The sequence below is a fragment of the Medicago sativa genome, chromosome 6 (genome assembly GCF_051527215.1).
Source record: "Medicago sativa cultivar Bolivia chromosome 6, Bolivia_mono, whole genome shotgun sequence".
In the NCBI taxonomy this organism is placed as follows: domain Eukaryota; kingdom Viridiplantae; phylum Streptophyta; class Magnoliopsida; order Fabales; family Fabaceae; genus Medicago; species Medicago sativa.
The window spans coordinates 54,566,898-54,586,681 of record NC_140754.1 but is presented as its reverse complement, the minus strand read 5'-3'; the positions used below and the strand labels follow the sequence as shown (position 1 = coordinate 54,586,681).

The following is a 19,784-nucleotide window of genomic DNA, read 5'->3' as shown; positions in this document are numbered from 1 at the left end:
CCTTTCTTCTCATTGGTCAAAAACAATAGAGAGAGAAAAAGGAAGAGAGAGGATAAGTACATCATGTGAGTATGGGAGATAAAGTTGTACAAAAGTTGTCATCAAATGGTTGTACAAATATCATTTTTCATTGTTTAATAATCACATGAAAAAGTTACATAAAGACTTGAAACCTACACATATATCCATGTCTATTATTAAGCCTAGTTTTAATAGGATAGATGACTAGATGACATTGAGATTTGTAGAAACAACTATTCTTTAACGGAGTGCATGTATGACTACAAGATCAATAAATAAATATATTCTACAAATTAAAGAAACATTAGTTCGTTCATATGATTCTTTCCCTTATATAAAATTCATATAAGCTAGTGATAAAACAAATAGAAAAGAATTGGCAATGAGGGCACGGTAATTGGTGGAAAACAAAGTCAAACTGATCTCAGTTTGTATTCCTTACTAGGGGCAGAAATGACAACCTTCTTGGGACCGACCACCTTAATCACCAACAAAGTCTAAATTATACATATTTCAAATTATTAAACATTCTTCACAAACATATAAATAGAACTATGTTTTCAATAGGAACTCAAGGTGAAACTAAAAGTGAGCAGTAGCTTTTTATCCATAGTACACAAGTTGACTCGACAACATAACTCACCATTGAATTTCAGCTCATGACATGTGCTATTGATTATGTGGATTATACTTCTTTTACAAAAAATACATCATGAATCAGCTGCAGAATAGATTTAGCAGACCCAAATGACATTGGAGAATGGATGTATAATATCTCCAATTATAGACGATTGCTTCGTCTTTAATATTCATTCCAAATACTACTACATCACCATTCTCTGAAAGACACAATGGATGTATAATCAATTCAGGAGTATAACCAATCTCCAACTCACGAAACTCATAATCAAATTCAAGATTAAAAAAACTAACTTTAAGGAATTGAGTCCAAGACTCTTCAATTCCAAATTCCTTCATTTTCCATATGACATAATGGGTTTTCTTGAGAGTATAAGAAAAACAAAGACAATCAATCAACACAGAAAGAGTTGGAGAAAGAGTTGTAGAATCATGTAGGTCTACATCACAACGTCGAGGGAGCAACAATTCTGTATATGTCTCTGTCCCCAAATCAAGTGAGATAATCATTAATTGTTCAGCTGTAATATTCTTCAAATGACAATTATATTGGCGACGAACAAGCCAATTAATACTATTATTGATATAAAGACCATCTTTTACAAACCAACAACGCACTAATACAACAGGGAAACAATCAATATCTTTCCAAACACCATCACCCAAAGTAAAAATTCTTACCGCAGTTGTAATAAGGTCGCCATCCCCTTTCAAACATAACAACACCATCTTGTAAGTGTCTGTTGAATCATCATAACCAAACGTGAAGTTGCGAATATTTTCATGGAGCTTGAGATAATTGGGAGGAGAGACTAATGTTTCAGATATAATCCTCATGGCAGGGTTCCAGAAACAGAAATAACTAATAAAGAGAGAGCATATTCAGAGTTGCAACATTAAACTCAAAATTCCTTCAACTTATATATAACGGTATGACTTGAAAGACGGAATCAGCGGAACACAGAGGAACACGGAAATAGTGGTACCGTCGACTTATAAGGAAAACAGAACCATGGGGGATTGATCCACACACAATAGGTAACAAGGGTTTTATATTTTTAGAATTGGGAGAAAATCAGGGTGAATAATTTCAGAAGATTGTTTGGGGTGATAAGAGCCATTGAATAGCATGGAAAAAGAAGAAGACAAATGGTATCGTTGACTTATGCAGTTTTTGACATGTAGAATACACATCATTAGTGGTTTTCTTAAGAGATGTGAAGGACACTGATTAAATGGAAATTAGGAATATATGTGACATCATGAAATAAATCATTACCATGCATTGAGTCACACCTAAACCAATAAGCATATCTTTAAGTAACTGATTTTGTTTCAATCCTTCCTTATTTTTCGATTAAAAAAGAAAATGACATAAGGTAGAGGCAAATAGCACCAACACGTAAACTCCCCTTTTTCTACATACTCGGTCAACAATTCCCACTTTCTATGCCATTCCAGATCTAACCAGACCATTTTTGTTGGATGAATATCCATCATTGACGTTTTTATGTAAGCCTTAGAGAAACATGAAGCCTTTGCTCGTGAAATCGGATCATATACTCTTACTATCATTGAAAGGAAAGCGTTCAAGGTAATGGCATTTTTCCATACAACTCAAAATTTAGACATTGAATTAGAGTTCTACAAAATATTTGTATTGTGTTTGTATGCCTAACTGAAGGTTGATTCTTTTCAATATATTGTTGGAACACTAGTTAATTCTAGTGAAGAAAATTGGAAAGAAAAACACTATGAAAAAACTAGTGTGTGGGTGTGACTTAAAAATGTCCCACATTGAAGGGTCACCCCAACTAGTAAGTGTTTATATATGGGAAAAGTGACCTCCAAGGGTGTGCCCTTGGGGTACCCAATTTTGTGAACGGGTGAACGCTTAAAAAATTAATATATATTTTTTTGTCACTTGAAAATGTTAAATTAATTAATTAATTAATTTAATCATTATCCGTAAGCGCTACGCGTAACAAAAAATTTTGTTACGACCCGACCCGATCCAAAAGCATATCCAGAAACTTCCGGATATATCCAATTAAGAAACAAAACGCGTTTGCTTAAGGATTAAGCAGACTTAATCCCCAAGTCACTCGTTTTTTGTTACAAACTCTCCCTATAAAAGGAGAGCTCGCCCCATTTGATTCTTTACACCGAAAATTCACAGTCGATGCTTCCTGTGTTTTTTCCTCTCTTCTCCCTCCGACTTGTTTTTAACAAGTTTCTTCTGCTTCTACTCCTTTCTGTCCCTTCGGTATTAAGAGTGTTCTTAAGACCATAGTCCCTTGGTCTTAAGTTCATAGTCCCTTCGATAATATATGATTCTTCGGAATATTGAGTACTATTAAGATCATATTAAAGAATGATCTTAACAGTATATTTATATTATTTTAATTAGAATGGTGGTAACACCATATTTGAGTGGTCTCAGCACCATATTAGAATGGTAATAATACCATATTAATTTGAACGGTTTCGAATAGAGCGGTTACGTACCGTATCGAGTGGCTTCGATCTAACGATTGAGCCATATTTTGAGGGTGTAATTCTCGAACGATTTTTCTACTGTGCAGTAGTTAATCGAACAGTTGTAGCTGGGCTTGTTTTATCCTGGAGGCGGCGTGGTTGATAGTCTACCTTGCACAATTTTGGGTAGTGCCACGAAACGTCTTAAAGAGAGCGACCTGGTCGTGACTCAACCTAGTAACAACTTCGGTAGATGATAGAATTTGGAAATTCAAATTTAACAGTTTGGAAATCCAAAAACAACAATTTTAAGACGTTTCTATATGCTATGTCTACCGAAGAAGTTACTTATTGAGATTCAGTTGTCCCTAAATACATTAAGGATAAATCAAGCTATAGAAATACATCTTTTGACTGAAACAATGAAGTGTATGTTGCTATAACAACAACACTATGAAATTCACATATGTGACTTGGAATTTGTTTGAAATTTATTTTCAAATTCAGAATCGAATTGTGAATAAATAACTTTAATTGTTAAGAGAATAGAACCGACAAGAGTTGTTGCATCGTCCTTAATTTTCCACTTGATCCTTGACAATTGAAAAAGACAAATATTTAGCGTAACAGGCATCTGGTCGGTAGGATAAAATCAGTTGTCAAGTATTGGAGATTTTTTGTACGGTGCAGTAACAAATGAAAAGGACAATACGGTTCTAATTGAAATAGTCGAGTTTACCATGTTAGAAGCATCGTGTGCCTACTCTCCCAAAAAATTGCTTCAGTACGGCACATGAGCTAACCAATACACCTTTGGTAAATTAAAGCAAGAACATATATTTAAGTTATTGATTATAACTATATTGGAGCACCAATTTTGGTAGACGGATATCAACTCGGGTACTCAATTATTTTAGGATTTTGATCCTATAAGAACAAGGCGAGTGGCTTGTACACCATGCTTTTTTGTGGGAAAAGATTGCTCCTTTGATGAAATGTTCAAAATTAAATTCTCCTTCTATATAAGTTGGGTGATTTTAATATTTGACATATCAAAATTGATCACGAATAAGTGTTTAAATTTTAAAACTTGAGTAACTTGGACTTAATTCCAAAGTTATATAATTAAACAATTTTATTTATTGCAGTCAAGATATATGAATCAAAAGTTCATATAAATTAGAATTTAGAGGATATGAATCTCTAAACATAATGATATGTGTTAGTTTGATGACACATAAAATAGAAATGATAAAATAATATTTTTATCATATTTATTGATGACTGTGAACTTTGGAAAAATAAAATTGATATGCTTGAATGTTCAATTTTTTATAACGAAAATTGAAATTTATAGAGTACCCAAGTCTAAGAACAAAAATTCTAATTAAGAAATTTTTGAAGAAAAGACAATCCAACTTGTCTTATTTTTCGAACTTGGGATTGTCTGGACTATATTAAGATCATGGACCCCAAGAGAGTTGAACTCACTAGTAGAGCCTATGAATGTGTATTCATCGGGTATGCGATAAATAACGAAACATATAGGTTTTATGACCTAAATGTTAAAGTGATCATAGAATTTAAAAGATGTCGAATTCTATGTAAATATTTACCCCTTTAACTAAAGAATAGTGGGGGCACTAGTGGGGGCTCTAATGGGAGCACGACATTAGTGGGGGCAAAATAAATTTCCCTTTAAAAATTAAGAACTAGTGGGGGCACTATATCTAATCACATTCATGTAATTAGAAATAGTTATGAAAACATCATACAAGATGTTATAGAACCTCAAGGAGGTAAGAAAGCTAAAATTGCTAAAGAGTATGAACTTGGTTTATACATTGGAAGAAGATTCATTAAGCCTTAAAGAAGTTATATCCTCATTGGATGCTGAATTATGGCAAAAACAATGAACGATGAAATGAATTTTCTAGAGTCTAACAAAACATGACACTTGGTTGACTTGTCTCATAGTTGCAAAACCAATCGGTTATATTTGGATTTTGGAAAAAGGAACTAAAACCTGATGGAACGGTTGATGAATACAAGGCTCTCCTTGTAGTCAAAGGTTTTAGACAAAGAGAAAAATATAGACTTCTTCGACATTCATTCACCAATCACGAAAATCATATCCATAAGAGTACTAGTCCCTTTAGCCGCCGTTCATAACTCGATAGTACTCCAAATGGATGTGAAAGTTGCCTTTTTTATGGTGAACTAGAAGAAGAAATCTATATGAAACAACCTGAAAGTTTTGCGATTCATGGACAAGAAAACAAAGTCTGTAAGTTAGATAATTATTTGAATGGTCTAAAATAAACTCCTGAGGAATGGCATGAAAAATTTGACATTCTAATGTTATCGAATGAGTATAAAGTGAATGAAAGTGACAAATAATATTTGCACGATCATATGTCTCTATGAAGACGACTTGCTCATATTTGATTTAAAGATTCATGTTATGAATTATGTGAAATCATTGTTTATCAACAACATTGATAAGAAAGACCTAAACAAAAAAAAAAATTGAAGTAATTCTTGGTTTCAAGATTACTAGATCAGAAAAGATAACTTTTTTGACACTACAAGAAAATTGTCATTTTGCGACAGGTAAATTAAGGCTTTACGACAGTTCAAACTGTCGCAATTCAACATTTGCGACAGTTCCGCAACCGACGGGAAAATGCATGTCGCAAAGGTATTTCGCGACAGTTGGGGAAACTGTCGTTATGACCGTCGCAAAAGGAATAACGACAGTTGTAACTGTCGCAATGTGATTTTTTTATTTTTGTATGGATTGTTCTTATAGGCTTGCAGCGACAGTTTAAACCGTCGCAAATGTATAAATTTCATTTTTTTAATAATATTTCTTATTTATCAATTTTCATTAGATTAATTTTGACAGCTGAATAAATAACAATTAATCTTAAATTAAAATGAAACTATTAATCAATAAATACTTAAAATGGAATAATATATAACTACAAATTACTTAATTTCATTCATATAAACCATCCAAAAGTATGAATGTTGATCCACATACATTGAACTTAATTAAAACTATAAATAAAGTAGCTTAAACATTCAGATCCATACATTGAATGAACTTGATTAAAACTAGAAATAAAGTAGCTTAAACGTTCAAAACTTGTCAAAATATAGCTTTTGTTGTCTCCATCATCAACAACAAATTTTGTCTTCAAACATAAACATAAAATAATAGTTACTAAACAAAAGAAACAATAAATCAGAAATATATAATTCTATGTCAATGATACCTTTATTTTTTCATCATAAATTTTAGTTTTTGTTTTCTCTAGAATTTTGTCCCAACTTTCAAACATTATCGGAAAGTCTCTATACATTCTAGCAAGGTTACCCAAAAAACTCGCTAAAAAACCAGCTGCTTCTCCCACTGGTTGACGACCCTTCCATCTTGTTATTATCCTTGTTCCATTAGGAGATTCAACCAACACATCATACACCACTAAACGCATGTTTGAAACATGACCCGCCCCATCTAACACATAAGAAAGTAAGTGAAATATGGCATAAGTCAATGATGTAAAACAATTAAATTATTTAAAGATAATTTGGAACTAGATCACTTACCTATAACTTCTAAATCCCAATATTTAGATGTCTTTTTTTCAGTAATATTCGGCGCATCATCTAACACGTCATCTTCAGAATCAGGGAATGGAACAGAATGATTGTGTGATGTGGCCTGGGAAGATGGCAGTTCAGTCACCTCGACTATTGCCGGCGGTGTTGTCACCTTGCTAGTTAGTGGATATGTCTCTTGGACTGCTGCAGGTGGTGGTGTCACATGTGTAGGTGGTGGAGGGGCTTGTGGTAAGTCATGCGAACGAAGGCGCTTCTTGTTTGCTGCCTCAAGAGCTCCAGGTTGTACAAACCTTGAACGACCCTTCACAGACTAAATAAGATCACAGTCATAAATATGGAGGGATTTGGTTGGTCCAACAAAGAAAAAATAACTGTAGGAATCAAAAGTAAAATTAAGATCACACTTTCATGTGCATAATCGCAGTATGCCATAAACAACATCTGACATCAACAATACATTATAAATATATAGATAAGAATGCAAATAGCTCACTACAAAGTTAAATTCAGGTTCTTTAAGTTGAGAAGTGTTTGAGAATGAGTTTGCAACAGATGTCTATAACACAGTTAAACAATATCATACATTTCTAGCTAATGCATAAACTATCCTTTAAACATCAAATCTAAGTTTCATAATTAGTTAAGAAAAATATTCTTCTAAGTCTGAAACATTATTTTGACAAGTGAGATAATATTACTACACCGATGAGATCAAAATTAAGCAAGAAAAATAAATCAAATAAAGATATGTTCTTTTAAACATATCAGATACATTATCCTTTAAACTGATGAATCAGAAATCAATAAAAAAAAAGGTTCTAAAGCTTCAGAATCAATAAATCATACCGATGAATGTTTTTTAGTGGCAGAAGACGATTCGACAAGGGATTGGGCGAGAATTGGCAGATTGAGAGCGTGAATCTTTTTATTAATAACTTCAATATTTTTGCACCGCGCATATTCATATGGTGTCATCTTTTTCACAAGGTTGAGACTCCAAAAACACTTACGCTGCAAGCATTGATTATAAACAAGTCAAAACAATGCACAAGATAAGTAAAAGTATCTCGTGTAATACAAAATTAGCCATAAATAAGATCATCGATAAACATGAATACGTTATCAATTTTAGAAAATAGAATGAATTTTTCACTACACGAGTAATTGATGACTAGAAAAGACCTCTTCTGAGACAAGAAAGTCACATGTGGTAAAGACCACTAATTAGACAAGCAAAACTAAAACCAAACTACTGCTATGGTATTACTTCAAATATCATATATAAACTTCAAGATACTTACAAACTCAAGTCATAAACAAAACTAAATAACATAAAGCATCCTTAACTCGATCAAAATCAAACAAAGTGTATAGTGCAGAGAAACAGTGTGTGTATGTGTTGGAACTTGGAAGCCGTACAGAAAGAGAAGTTGAATGGCTTTTGGCTAAAGCTCAACATTAATTGGTATGTTTCAAAAGAATACTCTTGAATACAAAATGGTTCACTTGCAATATCTGCTGGATCACATAAACCCGACTCAATAAAACCGTGTAATTTAGGATGTTCTGGTGGCAAAACCCAGAATACTGATCACTAAAAAATCTATCTTTAGGTAAAACCCACAATAAAATTTTGAGGGGAAATGGTTGAATAATGAGATTGTTAAATCAAATTATCAAAAAAAAAAAAAAACTTCTGTTTTTTTGGTTGATGATTACAAACTCTCCCGGGAATCAAATAATAACAAGGAAGGGGTTATATATATAAACTATAACTCATAAATCAACCAATATTGATGACACTATTTACGCCAAAATCCTAACAAAATATTATCTAGACCCCACAAACACAAACAATGATTCTTAATATAAAAAACTATAATTATACAAACACAGCAATAAAAGGGTGAATCTTTGAAATGTTGTTAATGACCCTACAAAGTAATTAATCGATCTTTAATTCATTGAGATTGAAGAAAAGAGACCCAAGATTGAAAACGAGTTGAGAAGTAAAAGGTGAAGTCTTTGAAGATGAAATTGAGAAGAAAGATTAAATGTTAAGAAGAATGAGAATGAAAAGGAGAAAGAGAAGAAGTACGGAGAAGGTTCACTTTCTACCGGAGAAGAGGTGGCGGCTGGTACAGATGGCGTTCGTTGAAAGTTCAGATCTATGATAGAGGTTGAGTAAAGCGGTGTAGTTATTACAGATCTGGTTTTTGTTTGAGAGACGATAAAAGAAGAGAGAAATTGATCTAGGGGATTTTGTGTAATAGGCACAAGAAGAAAAAATACACAAATCAAAGCATTCAATCCCAGAGAGAAGATACTTACAGTTTTGGGTTTCGATTATCACAAATCCTGATTGTGAGTGAAGAAGCATTCAATCCCAGTGAGTGAAGAACGATTTTGGGTTTGGCTGAGAGAGTGGGTATCGATTATCACAGAGAGAAGATTTGTGAGTGAGAAGGATTTGGGGTTTTTGGGTGTCATGGATTTATGATGTTTTGTTTTTTATTTTTATTTTTCTGAAAATAAAGAGGAAAGAGAGCCAAATTTTTTGGAAGAAGCGGCTATTTATTTTCATTTCCCGCTGAAAGTCATTCCCATTAAAATATTACGACATATGACCAAACAGTCGTATGAACTGTCGCAAATATCAATTAAAAAGCAACTTTGCGACAGTTGTGCCAATATGTCGTAATGTGAGTGTCGTAAAATGACAATTTTCTTGTAGTGTGATAAATCTCACAAGTTGAGAATATCTTAAAGAAATGTAATTATTCACCGTAAACTTGCAATCGCATATTATGATCCAAGTGTAAGAACACTTGAGATGGATTTAGAAAAACAGAATATACGAGCATCATTGGCAGCACTTAGGTATGCCACTGAATGTATTAGATCCGACATTGTCGATGTCGTGAAACTCTTGTGCAAGTTTACTAGTAGACGGATGGGAAGCATTGCCATGCTATAGAATGAGTCATGAGGTGTCTTAAGAAGTGTCGCAAAATAAGTGTCGCAAAATGCTAAATTTCTTGTAGTGACTCTAAGATTACTTCACTAGGAGTAACATATTGTACTTAAATGGTACAAGATATAAAATGAACATCTTTCAGATGAATATTTAGCGACTAGTGTTTGCACATTGAGCATCACTAGAGGAGTTGTTTGTTAAAACAAATGATATTGACTCAGTCCACTATGGAATGAATCTGAGATGAGAACACTAGAGAAAACTAGTGAAGAAGCAAGTTAGCTAAGATTCTTGCTAGCTGAAATCCCTTTATGGGATAAACCGTTGCCAGCTGTGTTAATTCATTGCGATAGTACCGCGGCTATTGCAAAGATTAAGAATCGTTATTACAATGGTAAGAGACGACAGATAAGGCGAAAACACAGCACGATTAGAGAGTGTATCTCTAAATGGAGCGGTTAGAGTTGATTTTGTACGTACGAATGAAAACTTAGCTGATCCTTTGACGAAAGGACTTAATAGAGAGAAAGTCCAAGAAACATCCAGTAGGATGGGACTAATGCCTATAGCCCACAAGTGATGGTAACCCGACCTACATGACTGGAGATCCCAAGAAATAGGTTCAATGGGTAAAAACAAGTCATGAAGTGGTAGAACATGCTATGAGAGAAAGAATTTAGAAAGCATGATCCTGCAGCGAAAGAAGGATGAGGTAATAGTAACTCTTAATGAGATCTATACTCTATGTTGAGTGGGGTACACAGCTACAGGAGTACCCTTGATAGACTCACCTATACGAATGTGGAACTTAGGCCAGTCCTATGGAATTTCGAGGCAGAATTCCTAGAGCATTCATTAAAACCGGGATACACGTGCAGGGCCTTAAAACGCACGGGCTTTTAGAATACACTTATGAAAAGGTTTGTGTGTGGATTCTATGTCTGAGATAGAGTTCAATGCTGTAAGCAACTCTTGTTAAATCAGAATATCTTCCACTATGCTAAGGTTCAAGTTGTTGGCGACACCTTTGTATATTAGCAAATCTTATGGAAACGTTTTACGTTATTTCTCGAAACCATTTTGAAGTCAAGTGGGGGATTGTTGGAACACTAGTTAATTCTAGTGAAGAAAATTGGAAAGAAAAACACTATGAAAAAACTAGTGTGTGGGTGTGACTTAAAAATGTCCCACATTGAAGGGTCACCCCAACTAGTAAGTGTTTATATATGGGAAAAGTGACCTCCAAGGGTGTGCCCTTGGGGTACCCAATTTTGTGAACGGGTGAACGCTTAAAAAATTAATATATATTTTTTTGTCACTTGAAAATGTTAAATTAATTAATTAATTAATTTAATCATTATCCGTAAGCGCTACGCGTAACAAAAAATTTTGTTACGACCCGACCCGATCCAAAAGCATATCCAGAAACTTCCGGATATATCCAATTAAGAAACAAAACGCGTTTGCTTAAGGATTAAGCAGACTTAATCCCCAAGTCACTCGTTTTTTGTTACAAACTCTCCCTATAAAAGGAGAGCTCGCCCCATTTGATTCTTTACACCGAAAATTCACAGTCGATGCTTCCTGTGTTTTTTCCTCTCTTCTCCCTCCGACTTGTTTTTAACAAGTTTCTTCTGCTTCTACTCCTTTCTGTCCCTTCGGTATTAAGAGTGTTCTTAAGACCATAGTCCCTTGGTCTTAAGTTCATAGTCCCTTCGATAATATATGATTCTTCGGAATATTGAGTACTATTAAGATCATATTAAAGAATGATCTTAACAGTATATTTATATTATTTTAATTAGAATGGTGGTAACACCATATTTGAGTGGTCTCAGCACCATATTAGAATGGTAATAATACCATATTAATTTGAACGGTTTCGAATAGAGCGGTTACGTACCGTATCGAGTGGCTTCGATCAAACGATTGAGCCATATTTTGAGGGTGTAATTCTCGAACGATTTTTCTACTGTGCAGTAGTTAATCGAACAGTTGTAGCTGGGCTTGTTTTATCCTGGAGGCGGCGTGGTTGATAGTCTACCTTGCACAATTTTGGGTAGTGCCACGAAACGTCTTAAAGAGAGCGACCTGGTCGTGACTCAACCTAGTAACAACTTCGGTAGATGATAGAATTTGGAAATTCAAATTTAACAGTTTGGAAATCCAAAAACAACATATACACTATGGCTCTCTATAAATTTGTTAAAGCCTAACTAAATATACGTGAGGTGCAGTGTCTGTGCAAATGATAAAGTTTGAACCAAAATAAAATAAAAAAATTTATGATTATGGAAAATAGTAATACTCTGTTAGGTCATGTACATGCTAATGTGAAATGGTTTATGTCTATATGATGCCAGTATGTGTTTAAGTGATCGGTTGAAATCATATTTCTCTGTGGTGTCTTATATCCGGATCATATAATTTTAAGAGTATGCTTAAATATTTACGTTGGTTCCTCACGATGGAGTCATGTTTTTGGGAATTTACATGCATTGTGAAAGAAAAAAAACAAAGAGGCTAAAACTCAATTGTACTTGAATATTATACTAGTATACATGGGTATGTAAACAAGCTACGATCTTAGTGCAATGAGTACTGTTTTCTTTTGAGAATAATGATGAGTAATGTTTTATATTTTGATTTGGAGTAGTGTAAGCCTTAGAGAAACTTGAAGCCTTTGTTCGTGAAATCGGACCACATACTCTCTAAAAGCACTATCATTGAAAACGTCTAAGGTAAGGGCACTTTCCCATGCAACTTAAAGTTAGACATTGGATTAGAGTTCTACAAAATATATGTATTTTGCTTGTAAGCTTAGATTGAAGTTTGATTCTTTTCAATACATACATTATTGCTCTCTGTGATTTTGTTAGGTTCAAGTTATTTTTAACTTTACTTATGGTGATTGTTTAAAATAAATAATTGTCATGTATAAAAACTTTACTTCTTCCCTCACCGCCATAAAGAAATTGGAATAAAGAACACCAAAACATCACACTCTAATTTGATTAAAGTAGCCTCCAAAGTGTGTTTGCAAGTATTGATTGATTAATCAAAGATGTATATATTAAATGTAAAAGTGTAATATAGAAAAAACAAAATCGATAAATATTTTGATTGAATATAGCATTCACATGACTTATACAATTCATCGTTGTTGTAGCATATGAGACGGCGGCCGGCTCTCAACAGCCTTGGCGATTGGTTTTGTTCGGCTCACTTGTAAACTTAACGGTTGAGAAGCTTCGTTTATGAAAACTTATAAACATGTGCAAAGCATGAGACAAACTTTTAAGAAAACACTATTTATAATTATAAAAATAGGCATAAATTAGTGAGATTGGTGTAAAAAAATTGATAAAATTTAAAAAAATGAGTGTAAACAATTAGGTGGATGTAGGTTGCTAACTTACACCATAAGTTTAGGTTGGTGTTGGTGTAGGTTGTTGATTCACTCATTAGTATTTTTAGGTGGGGGTAAATAAGCAGCCATATATATATATATATATATATATATATATATATATATATATATATATATATATATATATATAGGGCCCGTTTGTTACGAATTAAAATAAAAGTGATTTTCACATAAAATAATTTAGAGATTATATTTTAGAGATTTTGTGAAAAATCAGAATCTATTTTACGTTTGTTTACCGTAACAAAAATCACTTTTTTTAAACAAATAATCTAGTTTGTTTGGATACAAATATATAAAAGGGATTTTTTGTTACAAAATTAGTTCAATCTTTTAAATCGTATTTTCTCTCTCCTCTAAAAAAAATATATTTTTTAAAAAGCTGCTCTTAACAACTTCTCATTTGAAGCTGTTTTTAGATTTTTTTTAGATTCTGATTTTTTTTAAAAATCTGTAACAAACGGATGCAAAACTCTTAAAAGTGATTATTTGTTTAAAAAAAATTGATTTTTTTCTTAAAAAAGCTATAACAAACGGGCTCATATATGGGTTTGCTAGGATACACCCACTAGTTTTTATTAAGGTGTGTTATAGCAAAGATATTACTAAAAAGTTGTTAAATACACCTTAAGGTGAATGTTGCTAAAACACACCTTCTAAAAAATAAGTGGGTGTATCTTAGCAACGATGCATTTGCTAGAATACACCCACTTATTTTTTAGAAGGTGTGTTTTAGCAAGTTATAACTAAAAAGTTGTTAAATGCACCTTAAGGTGTAGCTTGCTAAAACACTCCCACATAAAAACCAGTGGGTGTGTTCTAGCAAATCCATATATATATATATATATATATATATATATATATATATATATATATATATATATATATATATATATATATATATATATATATATATATATATATAAGTTCATAAGTTTCTTAGGTAAATTTTTGAAGCCAATAAAGTTGTTGCAAATATCCTTCATAATTTTTTGTTCTTTCTTTATTTTTTTATAAAATGATCGAATATCTTATCTTATATGTAAAACTTGTGAAGTCTCTTAGAAAATTTTTTGGAGAAAAAACTCATTGCCAATTTCTTTCTTAAGTTTTTCTTTTTTTTTTTTTAGAAAATGATCTTATATTTAATAGTTGTAAAGTTTCCTAAGCGATATTTTGGAGGCATAAAAGTTGTTGCAAATTTCATACATAATATTTTTTAATTTTTATAAATGATATCATATTATACAAGTTACACAATTAAATATCTTGGTTCATAACACAAAATAACATATAATTAAAAGCTTATGTAAATCATCGTATTTAAGTTGGATGGTTAAAATGGAGAAGAGCTTCAAGTGTATTATGTAATACAAACATATCGTTTATGATGAAGTGAAAAAATATCAGACAATTGTCAGAGCAGAGATGTTTTAAACAACATAGTGTTGGGCGGTTAAGAAGCAACAAGAAAATAAAGTAATGGTGCGGAGATAGGGATGTGGCATTGGATGTGTGGTAAGACTAGATAAGATAAGATTAGAAATGACAACATTGTATAGATAGTTGGGGTAGAACCTATAGTATAAATATTGTGGAAAATATTTTTAAATGGTTTGGACATGTAGAGAGAAAACCTATAGATTACGTAGTAAGAAGAGTAGATAAAGTAGATGATAGTCATATTACAAAAGGTATAGGAAGACCTAGAAAAACTATAACAGAAACTATTACAAAAGATTTATAGATTAATGAGTTTGATCTAAATATGGTTTATGATAGAACACTATGATGTATTTCAATCAGTGTAGTCCACCCCACTTAGTAGGATAACGTTTGTTTGTTGTTGTTGTTGTTGTCGTCGTCTTTTGGACATATTAACTCATGGTCAACAAAAACAATTATTTTATTTCATGATAGACTACTACATTTATTATTCAATGAGATAATCAACTTTCCGTTCATCGCACAGGTCCAAATACTAGTGAAAAATGAAAAATAATGGTTCTCACTTGGTTATTAAAAAAAAAAACTAGTGGTTTTCCCTTGGTCTCACCTAGAAAACAAACCCACACACTAGATTGGCAACTTCTCAACCAGAGAGGATATGCATGAAAAGAAAAAAGAAGTTGGAGAGGACGGTGGTATGGACAAAATTGTGTGTGGAAAAGAATACATATTCACATTTATATTTTAAAATAATATGGTACATGAATATATACTATATACAAAGAAAACTACCCCTTTCAACACTTTTGGGTTGGACTTTTCTTTCCAAAAATACCCTTAATTTTATTTTAAATACAAATAATACATGTAACAAATAAATACAAATAACACGTGTAAGAAATAAATAAGAATAAATTTAATTTAAGGAGAAAACTTACACACAGTTCCTTATGAACTGCTCTTACTGTTAGCCAATTATAAAATAACACGTGGATACTAATCCATGTCACTAATCGTCCACGTTAACCCTCTTTTACCTCTTTTAACCACATATCAAACTCACAAATAATCAGCACAAAACAAAAACTCATGTTACTTTTTATTTTGGTCAGGACTCATGTTACTTTTTTATCAGCCGTTTTTATGTTGTACATATGCGTTGTTCCCCTCAATACAACCGACAAAGATTGCCAAGTTTTTCATATCCCTTCCACAAAAAACAGTATTTCCATATTATCTTATTATATAAGTTACTCTTCCTTAGCCTTGATCAATTGTAACAAACGTGAGCAAAAAATAATGGTAAAGATATGACTTTAAATCCTCTAAAAAAAATTAGTAACAAACGTGGGAAAAAAATAATGTTAAAGATTGGACTTTAAATCCTCTAAAAAAAAGATTTGTAACAAACATGAGCTAAAAATAATATTTATCCCACCACATATTTTAAAGGTAAAAAAAGGTGCACCTTTGATGTTGTTGCGAAACATAGACCCTAGATATGGCCTGTGTAATGGGACACGATCGTTATGTCATGGTTTATTTAAGAATATGTTGGATGTGGAAATCCTAACTACAGGAAGCAATGCTATCATTCTTGCCCAGAATTAAATTAAAAACAAATGGGAGTTCAGGAATTCCCTTTGTGCTTAGTAGAAAATAGTTTCCTGTTAGACTAAGTTTTGCTATTATCGTAAATAAGTCACAAGGGCAGACCATTCCCAATGTCGGAATCTATCTTTCATAACATGTTTTCAGTCATGATCAATTATATGTAGCTTTATCAAGAGGAGTTTCTCAAAATTCAACAAAAGTTCTCTTTAAAGGAGGGAAAATAAAAGGCGAACAAAAGTTCTCTCTAGTCCCGTTGTTTATTTTCATATACCCTTTTGTATTGAGAATTTGATTGTTAATGAAATGCTATAAGCACCTTTGTTTAAATAAAAACTATATATAAGAAAATAATATACAATTTCATTACATCGATTACAAATGAATATGTAATAAAACCTAATAGACTACTAACTTAGTAATATAAAAGTCGAATAGTTACGTTTAAGGTCAATATTTTATTATCTAACACTTACCCTCAAACTCAAGATTCATCAACAAGAAACATTGTGAGTTTGTCAAACAAAATACGAGAAACATATTAAATAATATAAACTTCTAGCAGAGTAAAATTTCAAATGAATTTTCAATAAATATGAATTTAGCAAGATAAATTTTGAATTATGTTTCAATAATTTTCATTGTTCGTTTTTCAAACATTTTTAATTTCATCGATATAAGTATTCTAGTTACTAATGGAAGTTTGCTTTAGAACTGTACATTTCTCTTATGCTTTTGAATTTCATCAATAGAGTATCAAATGTTCATATTCTTTCTCTTATTTTAGGTATTTCATGCTCTTGAATTGGATATAAGTCTCTGCTATTCCTTCTCTCTATTACTATTTACCTGAAACCTAAAAACCCTACACTTTTCTCCTCTTCCTTCAACACTGATTCAATGGCTTTACCGTCACAATTGTTGTTTCTTCTTCTTATATATCTCTATTTATACCTTGCGTCCAGCTCTAACAATTCATCTTCAACTTGTTCAGAACTCGATAAAAAATTCTATGAAAACTGGCTTAACCTTCCTACATTAAATGCTACCCTTGGATACACATATAAACCCATAAACGCATCCCTTTCGGTTGTCTTTATGGCAACCCCTCCATCCCCAAACGGCTGGATAGCCTGGGGGATCAATCCAAATGGGCAAGGGATGGTGGGAGCAGAAGTTTTTGCAGCATTTAGAGAAAACGATATTGTCGAGGTGAAAACTTTTAGGCTTCAAGGTTATTATGTCATTGTTCCCAGAAACTTATCATTTGATGTTTGGGATGTGAGTTCAGAAGGTGTGGGTGATGTTATGAAGATTTACGCGAAGGTTAAGATTCCTAATAATGTAGAAGCAGTGAATCATACGTGGCAAATTGGATCAGATGTTGTGAATGGGATTATAGGTAACCATTCTTTAGAAGATCCAAACATAAACTCAAAAGGGAAGCTATGCTTATTGGGAGTTGATTCTTGTGATCCTGCTGCCGGGAAGAAAATTACGCATGCAACAATGTCTACATTGGGTTGGGGTGTTTTGCAACTCATCGAAATATTCCTAGAAAGGTGTAGGAACAAATTGTCATCACCTAGTCGAAGATTAGTAAATCTTCATAATATTTGTCAATTTATAACTTACATTACGGGAATAATGGGTTGCGGAGTCGGCCTAATACTTGAAAATGAATTAGAATTGATTCAGTCCAGGATACATAGCACTGTTGGAATTGCCATTATTTGGATATCCACAACTAAACTGGTAAGACATATAGTTTAATTTATATAGTCATTATTAACAATCCTAGCATTTTTTGTTTTGATGAACTAATTATTATTTTATGTTTTATTTTGCAGATTTTCGCATGGTTCCTAAGGAGAAATAATAATCAGAAGTATAAAACATGTTGGAAGATATTCACTTACTGTAGGATATAGTATAATCGGAATGGTACTTATTGAGATATACACGGGTGTTAGAATCTTTAATCCTGGGAAGCCGTGGGAATCATTTTACAATATTTTGATGATTTTATTGTTTATATTTGCTCTCATCTTTGAAGTAATCATACGTAGGTAAATGCCATGCTATTGGCTTAATGGCATGATTTTCTTAATGTATTAATATGCTTTTATTGCATGATTTTTTTAAGAATTGGTTGATAGAAACTATGTTTTTTCTTGGGTTTGTAATAATATGATTTCTTGAAGAAGAAGAAGAAGAAGTTGTACAATCCGCGCAATTTTTCCCTTAAAAAAATGTCATTGCCCTTTCTAGCCAAATAAAATGATACAATTTCGTAGTCTTGTTTCCTCTGCAAAGGTAATTAAACGAAAGGAAATTATCAACTAACTCAGTCCTCCAAACATCTTATTTTCAATCCAGCAATTTAAAATTAATTTCAAATCTGTCGAATTTGTAAACATTTTAGAAACATATGATTTCACGATTCTATACCATCAAAACAGTAAACATAACATTGTTGATAAATTTCCCTATCGACACCATTCCTCCCTAATTTAACTCTTATTAGAAGCCTATCTAGCAATAATTTCCGTCCAAACAAGAGTATTTTTGGTGGCACAAAAGTACCCAGAGACACCTCACCACAAACAATACATCTTAATCTTCTACTACTAAAAAGTGCAGGTTGTAAAAAAAAAAAATCAAAACAACCCTATAAAAACTTTTCTGATAGATCACGGGCGCTGTATATGATGTGCGGGAAATTCAAATTTTGAAATATGCGATGGAGTTTAGCTATGCATTGCAGGAATGAAAAATTCAAATTTGAATTTTTTCGCCATAAACATGCCGCTGCAAAACCGCTTTGAGAACAATCTTCTTAAAAAAAAACAAGGGTTTCTGATGGATTCAAAAGTATGGGCAGGAAATTCAAAAGTTGAATTTTGCGGCAGTTCTAGGTCGCCACTAATGAAATCTTTGTTGAACTTGAATCAATATATTTATTACTTTTTTAAGCACAATGTAGATTGATGAATAGAAGATTGGTATGCTTCTTAATAATGAATTGTGCAATAATGGTGTTTCGCCAATTTATAAATATCTACCTTTTCAATTACCAGAATCCAGGTTGTGTATCTTCTTGCAGTGGCGTAGCCAGGAACTTTGAGTAGTGGGGGCACCATATATATAAATTTGTAGCAAGGTCATCTTAAATAATTTGGAAATCTTATTTTAATTTTGTAGCAGGGTTATCTTAAACAATTTTGACGCCAACGTACAATAATAATTTAGAGACCAATACCAATTTGGAGTAGTCATTTTGGTCTCTAAATGTGTGATGTGTTATCACTAAAATATTTGAATTTTTATCAAAACGATGAACACATTTTCAAATGTTTCTTTTGTTACTAATTGTATAATATTATTGAAAAATATATATAAAGATTAAATTAACTGACTAAAGACACATTTAAAAATCAAAATGACAAATAAAAAACAAAGTTTATTTTTGTATTTTTAATAGAAAAATTGATAACCCCTCTTGATTCAAAACCTTTAAGCTTTTTCATAATATTACGTTACATTAAT

At 32.3% G+C, this 19,784-nt stretch overlaps 2 protein-coding genes and 1 long non-coding RNA gene across 3 annotated transcripts; 1 reads left to right on the top strand and 2 right to left on the bottom strand.

Annotated features, from left to right (window-relative positions):
• Positions 1 to 738: 738 nt before the first annotated feature.
• On the bottom strand, positions 739 to 1,497 carry LOC146915725 (F-box/kelch-repeat protein At3g23880-like). Its single transcript, XM_085721422.1, has one exon. It carries the CDS (start codon positions 1,495 to 1,497, stop codon positions 739 to 741), a length of 759 nt encoding a protein of 252 aa, XP_085577548.1.
• Positions 1,498 to 2,033: 536 nt separating this feature from the next.
• LOC146915723 (uncharacterized) lies at positions 2,034 to 17,910 on the top strand. Its single transcript, XR_015013443.1, has 3 exons — positions 2,034 to 2,254; positions 12,402 to 12,486; positions 17,023 to 17,910. It is a non-coding gene; the product is annotated as an uncharacterized LOC146915723 (long non-coding RNA).
• Positions 6,192 to 9,328, bottom strand: LOC146915724 (uncharacterized). Its single transcript, XM_085717781.1, has 5 exons — positions 9,100 to 9,328; positions 7,615 to 7,779; positions 6,754 to 7,078; positions 6,420 to 6,661; positions 6,192 to 6,338 (listed from the first exon to the last, which is right to left on the bottom strand). The coding sequence occupies exons 2-5, from the start codon at positions 7,741 to 7,743 to the stop codon at positions 6,192 to 6,194; spliced, it is 843 nt and encodes a 280-aa protein (XP_085573907.1). The 5' UTR covers positions 7,744 to 7,779; positions 9,100 to 9,328.
• Positions 17,911 to 19,784: the final 1,874 nt, after the last annotated feature.

Coding starts and splice junctions, on each gene's coding strand:
- LOC146915724 (XM_085717781.1), bottom strand. CDS start 7,743: ATGACACCATATGAATATGCGCGGTGCAAAAATATTGAAGTTATTAAT. Junction 7,079..7,614: donor CCACTAAAAAACATTCATCG/GTATGATTTATT, acceptor GATCTTATTTAG/TCTGTGAAGGGTCGTTCAAG. Junction 6,339..6,419: donor TTTATGATGAAAAAATAAAG/GTATCATTGACA, acceptor TTATGTTTGAAG/ACAAAATTTGTTGTTGATGA.
- LOC146915725 (XM_085721422.1), bottom strand. CDS start 1,497: ATGAGGATTATATCTGAAACATTAGTCTCTCCTCCCAATTATCTCAAG.